The sequence below is a fragment of the Sitophilus oryzae genome, unplaced genomic scaffold (assembly GCF_002938485.1).
Source record: "Sitophilus oryzae breed Bouriz unplaced genomic scaffold, Soryzae_2.0 scaffold_499_pilon_pilon, whole genome shotgun sequence".
Classification (NCBI taxonomy): domain Eukaryota; kingdom Metazoa; phylum Arthropoda; class Insecta; order Coleoptera; family Curculionidae; genus Sitophilus; species Sitophilus oryzae.
This window is the reverse complement of record NW_022147083.1, coordinates 1,772,217-1,785,630: the sequence shown is the minus strand read 5'-3', so window position 1 is coordinate 1,785,630 and position 13,414 is coordinate 1,772,217. Positions and strand designations below refer to the sequence as shown.

The window sequence follows — 13,414 nt, the reverse complement described above, 5'->3', positions numbered from 1 at the left end:
TCTTGCTCTGATAAAAAAATATTTTTTAATATCCGGGATCAATCTTTTATATAATTCCAGTGGAGTATTATTCAGATTATGGAGATTATTGATTGAAGTTAAATTGCCCCGATTTAAAATCTACCTATGCCATACGTTGATACGATATTAGCACAAAAATGGCGGATTTAAATTCATACCTAAAGCCTCACTTTTAAAACTGATTCACTATAAACATTTTCTGGAATCTCTATTACGGCAAAGTACAGTTTTAATCAAGCAGTTTTAATCATCTTCAAAAAAGTCCTATGGGTATTTCGCTGTAAGAAAATCTACAAAATAAAATAGTTATTTTTTGTAAACACTGCTGGTGTTAATCCAGCGGAGACTAATTGTCAGCAGTAGTTTACTAATAAACAAATTTGCCTAACGGACAAAAAAATGCTTAACGTTTCGGAAAATATATCTCTTCCCGTCGCGCGTTTTTCGAACATTTAAGGGTCTAGATGTTTCACCAATATAAAATTTATCACATTCACATGGTATTTTGTATATTACCTTTTTTGTTTGTTGTACAGTTTTAGTGTATGTTAAAATGGATCTAAGTGTATTTTCTGTTTATCTAGATCCTTAAATGTTCGAATTAAAGACATAAAATTATTTAAGAAAGGGCGATTTTCACAAATCTAAGATTTGTCACCATGCATAGAACACATTGCACATAGTAGATTTTAACGACGCAAAAACTATAATGCAAGAAGCGATAGCCTCTAAAAGAAAAATAAAAGAGGCTTTTTTAATACAATATAAAAATAAATGTATAGCTCATGCATCTGTAGAGGTCAGTAATGTATGGCAATCGCTTCTTTGATTTTAAAGAACGTAACACAAACAAACATAACGTACGTAAAAATTAAAACAAATTAGAAAATAATCATACAGAAAGTTTGAAGCTTTATGGTTTTACCTTATTAAATAATGATTAGCAGATAGTAATTGTTAATTTTGAGGTTTAACTTGATATAATATCATTTTAACAGAATGTCAACGGTTTTTATAGACGTATCTGTTTGAAAAAAACTAAAGTGTTCTCGAATAGTTGCATTTAGGTATTTTAAATAGTTTTTTTCTATGTTCTCTATTATTTTTTGCTTCCGACGACGGAAAGAGATAAACTTTCCGAAACCTTAAGAATTTTTTGTCAGTTAGGCAAATTTGTTCATTTGTAAGCCACTGCTGACAATCAGTCTCCGTTGGATTAACGCCAGCAGTGTTTACAAAAAATAACTATTTTTTTTAGATGTTCTTACAGTGGTGAAATACCCGTAGAATTTTTTTAAAGAAATGAAACTTCCACAGAGATATAGACATTTTTTAGTTTTATTCATCTGCTGATGATACTAACATAGTTAGCGAAATGCTCGTCCATTGCAAAAGTAAAGTGTTTTGGTGTATTGTGGTGAATTAGGGTTTTATTTTGCTGTTGTAACACCAAAGATTCCATTCCTCAACTGTAGTCATTTTATCGGACAAAATATTCCCAAACTTTGCCATAACGGCGCACTGTCTACGTATCTTATATTTTCTGATATCACAAAGTTCACCTTCGAATTTGAAACATCCTGTATAACTATATTTAAACAATGTGATTTGCTATGGCCTATATTTACCAACTCTATTTTATGAAATCCAAGTAAAAATATTAAATATAAATCCTGATATGAAAGTTTTTCGGAACACTCGGTTATTTTATATTTGACGAAACTTTATATCTATTTTTATAACTATTTTTTATTTGAAATTTTTATGGGGTATCATTAGGAATTGGATTAAATTCCGCCATGATGAAAACCGATTTCTAAAATATATCCACTAAAATCTCACTAGTCAGGTGCAATTTCTCTCACGATACTTTCTCTAATATATTTTCCAAGATTTCGTTATCACGTCGTATTAGTCTGGAAAATCTACTAACATAAACGTTTTTATAGAGGGTTTACCACTTTCCTTTACATTACATTTTTATAACAATGGTGAAACGTTGGTTTCTTTAATGTATAAAGACTATTAAGAAATATGTTTTGCAGTCTATTTATAAATAAAACCATTTTCTTACAAACTCTTAAATGTTTTATAACATTTTTTAGGGTATTTTATAAAATTTATTCGTCTAAATAGTTAAAGTTTTCAGAATTCTTTAAACTTTGGTAATATTTTATCACTACCCTAGTTTTTGCTATTGTAAAGTTTCTGAGGTAAAAATATAATTTAAAAATACAAAATAAGTAAAATTTAGGAATAAAAAGAATATGCACCTAAGGGTTTACCTACTTTTTTACAAATATTTTTTAAATTCACGATAAGCATATACACTTGGTGAAATATAAATGACAAAGTAAACCGTCAATAAAAGTAAACCATCAATAAATTAAGCTACGATATCTGTCTTTAGAAATTTCTGTTAAAATAGGCTGTATATTACTTCCCTTTGCATAATTTTTACAATTAGCCAAAGCATATTTCCTGATTTATTAATAGGAAATTCAGGAAATCAAGTGAGGAAAAATGTAATCGTAAAATAAGAGAGAAAATTTTACTTTCATATTTATCATTTAGCTTCACCTACGCATGTGCCAATATGAAGTATTTTATTATTTGCTCCAATTAATTTCTGATATAGTTTTTAAACTCTGATTTGAGTTTCTTTTTTATTTTTTTGTTTTTATCTGCAATAAAACTTATCTATGTTTTAAACATATGCAGTTACACGTCTCGTTATATTTCGTACGACTTATAACCCATGAGCAAGCAATAGGGATGTCATTGTTAGTCGGGAACTAATGTGAACTAAAGACCTAGTTCAAGGAACTATTCCTCTAGAGGAACTAGAACAAAGGAACTAATTCCGCCCAAGGAACTAGAATTCCCACCTCTATTCTACTCTCGCACGTCTAGTTCGGCCTTCTCGTTTAGATTTAGACGATTAGAAATTTCCCTAAAGAAATTATGCAGACGTTGTGTTAATCACAATAAATAAAGACAATGGAAGTCCGATTTTTTTTAGTTTAAAGAATGATGTTACTCCAAAATGTTTACTTCCGGTTTGATAGGTATATCTACACTTTAAATGCTAATGGGAAAGTTCCAGAGGCACGTTGCTCCTAGAGAACGGATGTTACATTAATATGTTGCTCTGAAACGTGTTCTTGGAACTTATGAATTGCCTTTACATTTAGTAATTCCCGCTTTTATGAAATTATTAGAGATATGGGACTAATTATCTTTAGTTTAAAATTTTATATATTTCTTATATGGATGATTATTTACTGGCACATGATAGTTTATATCATGTGCCAGTAAATAGTCATCTATAAAAAATTCAAGAATACTAAGTATACAACATATATTGGGAAATATTTTTATTTTTATTTTATTTTCTAGTTAAAACATCTCCGTACATGATTCAGATGTTATTAATTTATGTTTGTTATTTACGAGAATGGAGGCCCTTTATGTGTGTCCTGTTTAAATTTAAAAAAATAACTTTTTTATTATTACAAATTATGGGCATAAAATATACAGTGCATGTATTTTTCTTTTGTCGATCATGTACAGAAACATAAAGAGCTGATTAACTATTTTTAGACATATTTTGAAAAAAGATTTGATTATACGTGTTTTTCGTAAAATTTCTGACATTCTTTACTTCGGAATATTGAGAGTATCCTAAGTCCATGAAGAGATCGAGTATTTATTCATATTATTTACTACCATTTATTATTTTTAGTGTATGTATGGGGTGCGTGGCATATCTCCTCTCACGGCGCGGGGGCTCCAAGAAGAACAGTAGTTTATAACGAGATGAAATTTTAGGTTCATATTATGTAAGTTAACTGTTAAACAAATGTAGGTTAACTGTTTAACAAAAGTTATACAGGGTGAAATAAAATTAATATTGAACATTGGTCACATTTAAAAGCAAGTTACTCCTTTATTTTAAATTGAACGCCCTGTATATTATTCCAATGCTAAATGGAGAATTCATATATCTTCAAAATATTATTAAGGTTGCCTACTCCTCAGACAAACATTTTCCTAGATATTTTCATTTTTATGATTTTGCGTCAGTAGATCTTTATTATTTGATAAACTCTAGGTGGCTGTGATATAGCTCTTGTTAATTTAACGAACATTTAAGGATGTAGAGTAAAATACTCAACGGTAATAAAAATATTCACGTTAAGGCATATTTTCATTATTATAGAATTAAAACTAGATATAAAAGTATAGTAACAACAATTAGCTATGTGAAATCGAATGCTCAAATTGCTTCAATTCGTGTTCACTGCATAAACTTATTTTCTTTTCAAAAGACATTTATTATTCATGTTGAAAGGCATATGTGGAGTTCTACTTCGAAAAGCAGCTACACTCATTTCTCTCATGTTGTCGACTATAGTTGGTCGAGTTTTGTAAACACTCTCTTTATCATATACGCATAAAAAAACAGACTAGTTAAAATTAGGAGCATTCAAGTATTGCATTAATTGGTTAATGCACACTACATTCCCCAACTAATAGAATCATATCAATTCTCTCTGGATAAGTTTCCAGCTTCGGCAACTGAGAGTATTTTTTGTTTTAACTAACACAAAATGATAACTAGTTGTTCAAATTGATCTAATTAGACAGTTGTGTTGAAGTATAACTGCAACCTTACATTTTAGTCATATACTTCTCTCATAAAACTCACCTTTATTTTTCTCCTAGAACCCAAAAATCAATTAATATATAGGGTGTTCCGTTACAAAAAACAAAACTTTGATGTGTAACTTTTTTTGGGGACACCCTGTAGAACTCTCTATATTTTTAAAAAATGCTCTAAATTAATTGACATACGCTTACAAAATTTCATTTCAATACAAACTATCGTTTTCCTTGGAGCCTCCGCGTCGTATGAGAGGCGCCACCCTGTACAAAACTTGACTTTTAGTTCTGGTTTGGACGAGTGCTCCAATTTTTTGAGTTTTAATTGTTGAGTATCCCTCCTCCGTGTTGCGATACGTATAATTAAGCTGAAATTGTACAGCCCGGGGCGATGCAATAAATCTGTAGCTAGAAGTGTTCTTGGCAGAAAAGCGGAACGATAGTATCACTTATCACAAAGGTTTATGTCGTGGCGGTCTCGAATGCACCTCGTCAGTCTTGCTAAATATTTAGTCATTAATTCGGGATTGCGAATGGTATTTTGCGGTGCGCTGCCGAAATAATTCATGGCATTTAAGTTTCTTGCTGCAAAACCACAGAACATCGGCATGGCAATTAGTTCCTCAACTCACCTATTGTTCCCGACCATTATGGAATTTCGAAAACTATTAACACGCTATTCTCTATTCTTAAATATTATATTATGATAGGGCAAAAATAATATATGTATAGATATAAACCACATAAAAAATACATTAATAAAAAACGACTATCTAACATATTTTATTCACAAAACATTAAACGAAATACAAACCCCAAATCATAGACATAATGATAACAATACACAATATATACAACTATACAACAATTCCATACATACGAGGCGTTTCGGAAAAAATAAGAAGGATAGGAAAACAATATAACATACGAACATCTTTCAAAACACAAAATACACTTAGATCCATTTTATCGCATACTAAACCAATGAATTCAGAACAACAAACAAAAAATGTAATATACCAAATACCATGTGAATGCGATAAATTTTACATTGATGAAACATTTAGACCCTTAAATGTTAGAATTGAAGAACATAAAGATTATTTAAAAAGGGAGATTTTTACAAACCTAAGATTTGTCAGCATTCATGGGACACAGGGCACAGAATAAATTTTAATAACGTCAAAATTATAATGGAAGAAGCGATAGCCTCTAAAAGAATAATAAAAGAGCTTTTTTAATTCAATCTATAAAAATAAATGTATTGCTCATGCATCTGTAGGTGTTAGTAATGTATGGCAATTGCTCCTTTGATTTTAAAGAACATAACATAAATAAACATAACACATGTAAAATTTAAAAATAATCATACAGAAAGTTTGGGACTTTTTGGTTTTACCTTATTAAATAATTGTCATCAGGTAGTAATTGTTAATTTTGAAGTTTCACTTGATATAATGTCATTTTAACAGAACGTCAACGGTTCCTTGTAGACGTATCTGTTTTAAAAAAGTAATTTTAAATAATTTTTTCTTTATTTTTTGTATTTTTTTTTGCTTCCGACTACGGAAAGAGATAAACTATCCGAAACGTTAAGCATGTTGTTCTTTGTTAGGCAAATTTGTATAACTGTAAACATAACTTCTGAGAAGCAATGTCCGTTTAGGTTTAACGCAGAAGCGTTTACAAAAAATAACTATTTTATTTCGTAGATTTTCTTGCAGTACAGTGGCGAAATACCCATAAAGGATTTTTTTGGAGAAATGAATCCGCCATATAGGTATAGACATTTTTTATAATACTCTATATCTGTAATGTATTTTCTTTACATTTATTTCTATCCATATAATATGATATTTAGCGGATGAGCCAAGATAAAGAGCTCCTATTAACAGTGAAGGAAAGGACGGTACAGTACGTCAGTAACATCATAAGGGTTGATCGATACGAGGTGCTCAGACTGGTAATCGAAGGCAAAATTGAGGGCAGGAGATCAGTGGAAAGAAGGCAAAACTCATGGCTTAAGGATCTGCGTCTTTGGTTCGGAAGAACATCGATTGAAATTTTCAGAGATGCGGTTTCACGCACTATCATAGCCAAATGATCGCCAACCTCTGAAGGGAGACGTCAACCTAAGAAGAAGAATGTGATATTTTTGCCGAAATAATTCATAGCCATTGAAGTTATAGTCCGTGAAAGCTTTGGCCTTAACAAAATTGTCTATTGTATTAGGTATATTTTTTCATCTCATGATTTATATCAAATAAAAAAATATAGTTGTATATTATTTCAGATTTGGTGCATTTTCCGACGGTGCTGCCACCAATTTTTTTTTCGATAAGAAGGGAAAAAAATTTCCATAAGATACCCAAAATTCGGTGGTGCCGGATTCCTATCGGCTAAAAAACCCTCCTCGTAGTAGTTCAAGTAAGCACACCACGCCGGAACGGCTTACGCATTACTTCGGCCATGTGGCGTTGTTCCTCTTCTTTTCTACCTAGTAAATTCCTTATACATCTGTTTGCTGTTTCCCATAATAATTCACTCAAGGCTTCTCATCATGTTCGTTTCAATGAAATCCAGTCCATTGTCCATCTTAAAATTATCTCTCTCGTCCTTCCATCTGGGACAACAGAATACATGCTCAACATCGTCTATTTCACCACAAACTACACGTGACTCAGAGCTTACCCGCCGCATCTTATAGAGGCATTTTCGGAAGCACCCGTATCCGCACAGCATTTGTGTCAGGTGGTATCCCACTCCACTATATCGGCGGTGAAATGTGATAAACTGCTAACTCCATTATTCCTAATTTTAAAGGAGAGAAGAGCTGATAGCGCTTGTTATTATTTTGTCCATTGCCTTGCACCATACCGGACCCATAACAATAATTGTGAATGTATTATGCTTACAAGAATTCTACGCATCGATGCCCTAGGGCTCTCTATGTTCGGCATTAGTTTTGATAATGCTTCTAGAGATTTTTTTTCCGCTTTAGTGATGGCTTGGGTAACATGTTCACAGAATGTTGTTTTACTATCTAACCAGACTCCGAGGTGTTTTACAGCGTTCTTAGGCGCGATCAGTGTTCCCTCAACATCAAAAAGAACTGGTACTATAGTAAAAGTGGCTCACCCCTATAACTTTTTTATTTTTCTTGATAAAAAATCTAGATTTGGTATGTTAGTATATGACATAATTAGGATTGATTGACGTATTCAATTGTTTTTGGTCACTTCCTGTTTTACCGGAAATTACTAACTTACAACTTTTGATTTTAAAATGGCACCCTTGGTATTTTGTTACATTATTCGATTGAAAATTACACTCTGAATAAAATGACATATCATATGTCAAATTTTGATATTTTCGAATATGGTTTATTTGAAATTGCAACATGCGATTCATAACGACAATTTGACTGGAAATACCAAGTGTGTGGTATCAAATTATACGTAAAAGATGCTTTTTCCAAATATGGCTAATAAGCCACCCTCGTTCGATTTGAAAAAAATTGGGATATGATTAAAATACGATTTGGGCATCTTTAAACCCGCCAGGACAAGACATAAAAACATTAGACGATCAAATGTATTTTTCCAAGGCCCCTTGATAAAAAAATAGTGTTTTTAACATAACCATGGCATCCTAGATTGAAATTTAAAACACAATTTTGTTTTAAGCGAAAATGTCAAAAGTTGACATATGATATGTGGTTCTATTCAGAGTATCATTTTCTATCGAATAAAGTAAAAAAAGTTGTAGTCATTTCCGGTGAAACAGGAAGTGACCGAAAAGGATTGAATACCTAATCCTAGTTTATGTCATATACTAACATACCAAATCTCATATTTTTATCTGAAAAAATAAAAAAGTTATAGGGGGTGAGCCACTTTTGAAACACACCCGGTATATAATTTCATACAAAAGCAGGAGGATCAGGGTGATCGTATTTTTGTATCTATAATAGTTAGAGAGATACTTGGATAAATACAATAAAATCTAAACAGTATAGATATTTATCAGTGTTATTAAATAGGTAAACTTCATAAATCTGTTACCTGATATTTATTAAACATCGATGGCATATCCCTACTTTACCTTTTTCCGATATTTCCCGATTTTAATTCACAATAATGCAATAAATCTCTCAGTTGTACAAAAGTTTTCAGCACGTTTTAATTCTATTTGTAAAGAGAAAATATCATTTATTCAGGTTTCCATGCCATATTTTATGCAGTTAATTTCAAATTTGTTTAGTAGCGAACCGCATGCAGAAATACGCTCACCGACACGAAAAACGGGCACCTTAAAATTTTGGTGTATTTTAAAGTTGTGTCAGTGGCTAGAACTGTTTATTATGCACTTTTTGAGTCGTACCTCAAATATGCCCTTCCATTGTGGGGTACGTGTTGTGCGACTCAATTTGACCGCATTTTGAAGCTCCAGAAGAGAGCTGTTCGATATTCACTGGGACTAAACAGCAGAACTCATTGCCAGGACTTTTTTTAAAAATTAAAAATATTAACTCTTCCTTCCTTTTTATATTCGAATCTGTTTGCCTAATACCACAGCTAATACGTAAGCATGTATCAGCTTCTCAAGAAGAAGAAAGGCCATCTCACACTTATCCTCTCAGGAACGCGGAGCAAGATCTTTATCTACCTACTTCACGCTCATAGTGTTTAATGTTTTTGTTTTGTCACTGTCATTGGAAAGTCATATTATTATTGTTTATTGACGTTTTGCGTTTACTCGAGTTGAGATAATTTTAAATTCTGAAGTATCGGTTATTGCTGCTTTGATTGATCATGGTAGAGATCAAGTTTTGCACATAAAACTATATCTGCTGGAGTAATTGTTTGCCCAAAAGACAATAATAGTATGCTTTTTCAAAGACAGTGACCTCGACAGTGACATTATATAAATCATAAACACTATTTTATAGGTCTGTTGACTAGGGGCAAGAACAGAGGCATAGTTTTAATGTGAAAAATACGAAAAAATGTTAGTGTCTTCTTCAAAAGAGAATATCTCTAATAAAAAGAATGCTACAGAAATGAATCAAAAAACAAAATATCGAAAAAAGATACACCTAGATGATAAAATGATTGATGTTATATTCCTTGCTTTGTTAACGTACTCCAATAATTTAGCTACTGCTTTAATCTAGCTACAAATTGCCTAAAAAATTATCAAAGTCGGTCCACTAGAACATTGTTATATAAAACTTAAAATACATCAAAATTTTAAGGTGCCCCTTTTTCGTGCCGGTGAGTATATATTCACAGACAAGTATAAATGTAATGATTCATTTTTATTAAATTATGTAGATATTACGTAACGTGACTTATATTAATATTCGTTGACCTTCAAAAACTCATTAATATTTTAAGTCTCATATTAAAATTCGTGAGGGGCTCTGTTTATAGAAGCAACCAAATAGGTTTCTAACTTTTTCGGTCTATTCCAAAATTAATTTCAGGTCAAGTTTAACATATTTTTAATTATTTCCACCACTTATTATTATTTAATAATCCAGTGAGTATAAATACTACAAAAAGTACTCCTATCAGTACATTACAGTTGAAGCATTTATTCAAATAAAGCAAAAGAAAATGCTTAGAAAAACTATAACATTAGTTCTTGTAGCTTACTTAAATGTAAGCTTAGCAGAACCGCAGAGATGGCAATCGAACTCCAGAATATCAAGGTTCCAAAGGCTACAGGCTCCACCCCCACAATCTGCTGCTCCAGCCCAACCTCCTGTTCCTCAGACAGTTTATGGACCACCATCTCCAGCGCCTAGTTATGGACCCCCACCACCACCAAGTGCATCTTATGGACCTCCAAGTCAAGATCCTTCGCTGACTACTACAGGGGCAGCCACTACTACTGAACTACCTGCCACAACAGAACCAAACTCGGAATCGGTGAATGCTACCAGCGCCAGCGGTCGATTGAGAGAAAAGCCAGATACTGGGGTTTATTATATTTATCATCCTAGTGGGCTTTTGCAAAAAGTTAGGTATGAGACTAAAGATGATGTTAGAAATAAGGCCTTTAATGCCAGACTGAAGTATGAGAACGTTGAACCTATAGCTGGGCCAATTTATACCTACGACCCTCAATCTTATGTGTTTCAAAGAATTAAGAAGCGATAAACTAAGACATGCCATTCTTTATTTTGTTCAGTCTTGTATATCTTGTATATATTAAATATAAAATAAATGTATTTAAACAAAGTCAATACTATGTTTCAATTCTTATTATAAATATCTAAAGATTTATTACGAGTATTAAAGTATAGACTGTGAGCACGTTATTTTTTAATTAAATTTACAGGTTATGAAAATTAATCTCTGGGAGGTTTTTGACAGGAGAATTTGGATTCATTGAATTTTGTTTTCGATGTCATAATGACTTGTACCTCTAGCGGACACCACGTACATATTTTTTACCTTGTTTGAAGAATAATAACTTTTCGTCCGTACCTGGAGGACCTGTATAAAATTACTGTGTCAAAAAATATACATTTTCGCAATTTTTTAGATAAAAAATGCCTCTTTGTAAAAACAGCTATGTCTCGAGATATTTGGAATCGAAATAATCAATACATGTCATCTTTAACAAACACTGAACATGTTGACTATACTCTGTTTTTTTTCTCAGGTAAGATTTCGACAGAAGAAAAGCAGATGACATCCCATACCAATCTATTTATTTTACTAAAAAAAGTTTCTTCTAATTTTTAAATTGACTATGGATGGGTTTAAATATAAATCCGTCATACGTCGTGTCTTATTGTTTTTAACCAGTTTTATTGGTTTATTTAAAAAATAACAGACCGCATTTCAATTTTATTGGTTTGACGGAACGATCAACGACAAACGGACGCCGCGCCAACGCGTATGAACTCGCCTTTAGATTTTTATCATTTTTGACGCTTGTCAAAGTCTTGCCAAATTATAAGTTATAATTTTGCTTTGAATAAGAAGACTAAGGAAGGAGCATAATGCTATCCATCTATTCATGCATGGTGGGCGGAAAAGCCACCATAAAAGCTCTCTAGGGTGGGGATCCTTGACAGTTCTGTTTGACGATTCATTTGACACATTTGAATTTGATTTGAAATTTTGTGGTGCTTATTTTATGTTATTTATTATTTATTCTACTACTGATATTTGTATAAAGGTAGTAAATCTAGATGGAAATTGTGGCAGAACTTAAATTAACAGTGACACTATCGCGATTTATTGAAAAAGACTCTAAAATAATTGGTTGTGTAGCGTGCGGTAGATCTCGGCAAAAATTGAGTGAAATAATGGAACAACTTTTCGCTAGTAAGTGACTATATAATATAGATACGTGTAGTAAACCGATCATTTATGAAATTCACTTAAATTAACTAAATTATATATTTTTCTTGCATTTTAGCTTTTATTTATTACTTGTCAAAGATTAGATGTCAAAGAATTTAGATACGTTAATTTGACTTACCTGCTTCAGTAGCGTATCGGATGTTTGTGTTAATAAATACTTATTATAACTTATCTATTTTTTATTAGAATTATATATTTTTATAACAATTTTAATAACTACCAACATTTATTCACAAAGTAAAATAAAACAACAAATTATTGAGTCTACCCCACGTCTACCCTACATCATAGTTTTACATTTTTTAAATAAAATTATAACGACACTGATAAACCGGAATTTAAGTCGGCCATATTTGAGGCCCATCGCGGTGTACCTAAGATTTTTGATATGCTCCTTCCTTAGTCTTCTTATTCAAAGTAATTTTGTGTCAACTTTTGTCAAATACCCTGCGTCATAGATAAATGCAACAAGTTTAGATTGGAAAGCCCGTAAAAATTTTAGGTCGCGAAATTATTTTGGGTCGCGACCGTTATACGCAATCTGGCGCTGCTATAGCGGTCGCTAAGAACAACGGCAAACAAAAACAGAAATAATTTTCTCTTGTCAAAGTCAGAATCTTCAAAAATCATAATAATCTTTCAAAATCTAAACCGCTCTCATTAAAGAAATTCCGAAAAGTGTTTATAGCATCCATTTTCAAAGTAATTATTGCTATCTTGTGAGTTTAATTCAAGTTTTATTTACTCCAACCGGTAATAATTGTGAAAAAGTGGCATTAAAAACTTAAAAAGCTGTGCTGTGAACTGTGAACTGCAAAAACCATCGTGGATCGTGGCATAACGTCGGTTTCCAATGTTTCATAGGTATTTCATACATGCGTCCTTATATAAAATAAAGTTTCTTGTATGCAACACACTGTCTTTTATTTATAAAATTAAACGAAAATAATAATAAATTTGAATAAACAATATTTGGCGATATAATTCCGGAAAAAGCCGAACCGCTTCGAAATTTTCAAAAGTTTTGGGTCGCGACCGTTGCTAGAATAGCGCCAAATAGTGTTTACATTGTCCTTATGGGCACTTTCCAATCTAAACTTGTTTCGTTTATCTATGCCCTGCGTTTTGGAAGATGATGCATTTTGATTCGTATTATTACGTGTGTTTTGTGTCTTTTGAAGTCAAGTGGAGGAAAAATCTAGTGAAAATTAACTGTAAACCCAGAGCACAGCTTATCGTTAATACTCGCTACCCAGACAGAAAGTCTTATACACAAATGAAGTTACCATCGATAAAGTTTGTATACCATCTCGTCGTAGATAAGTGCATCTCGTATAATCTCG

The 13,414-nt window shown here is 32.0% G+C and overlaps 1 protein-coding gene across 1 annotated transcript; it reads left to right on the top strand.

Annotated features, from left to right (window-relative positions):
- The first annotated feature begins 10,287 nt into the window (after positions 1-10,287).
- Positions 10,288-10,872, top strand: LOC115886877 (pollen-specific leucine-rich repeat extensin-like protein 3). Its single transcript, XM_030906201.1, has one exon. The coding sequence runs from the start codon at positions 10,308-10,310 to the stop codon at positions 10,851-10,853; it is 546 nt and encodes a 181-aa protein (XP_030762061.1). The 5' UTR covers positions 10,288-10,307; the 3' UTR covers positions 10,854-10,872.
- The last annotated feature ends 2,542 nt before the right edge of the window (positions 10,873-13,414 follow it).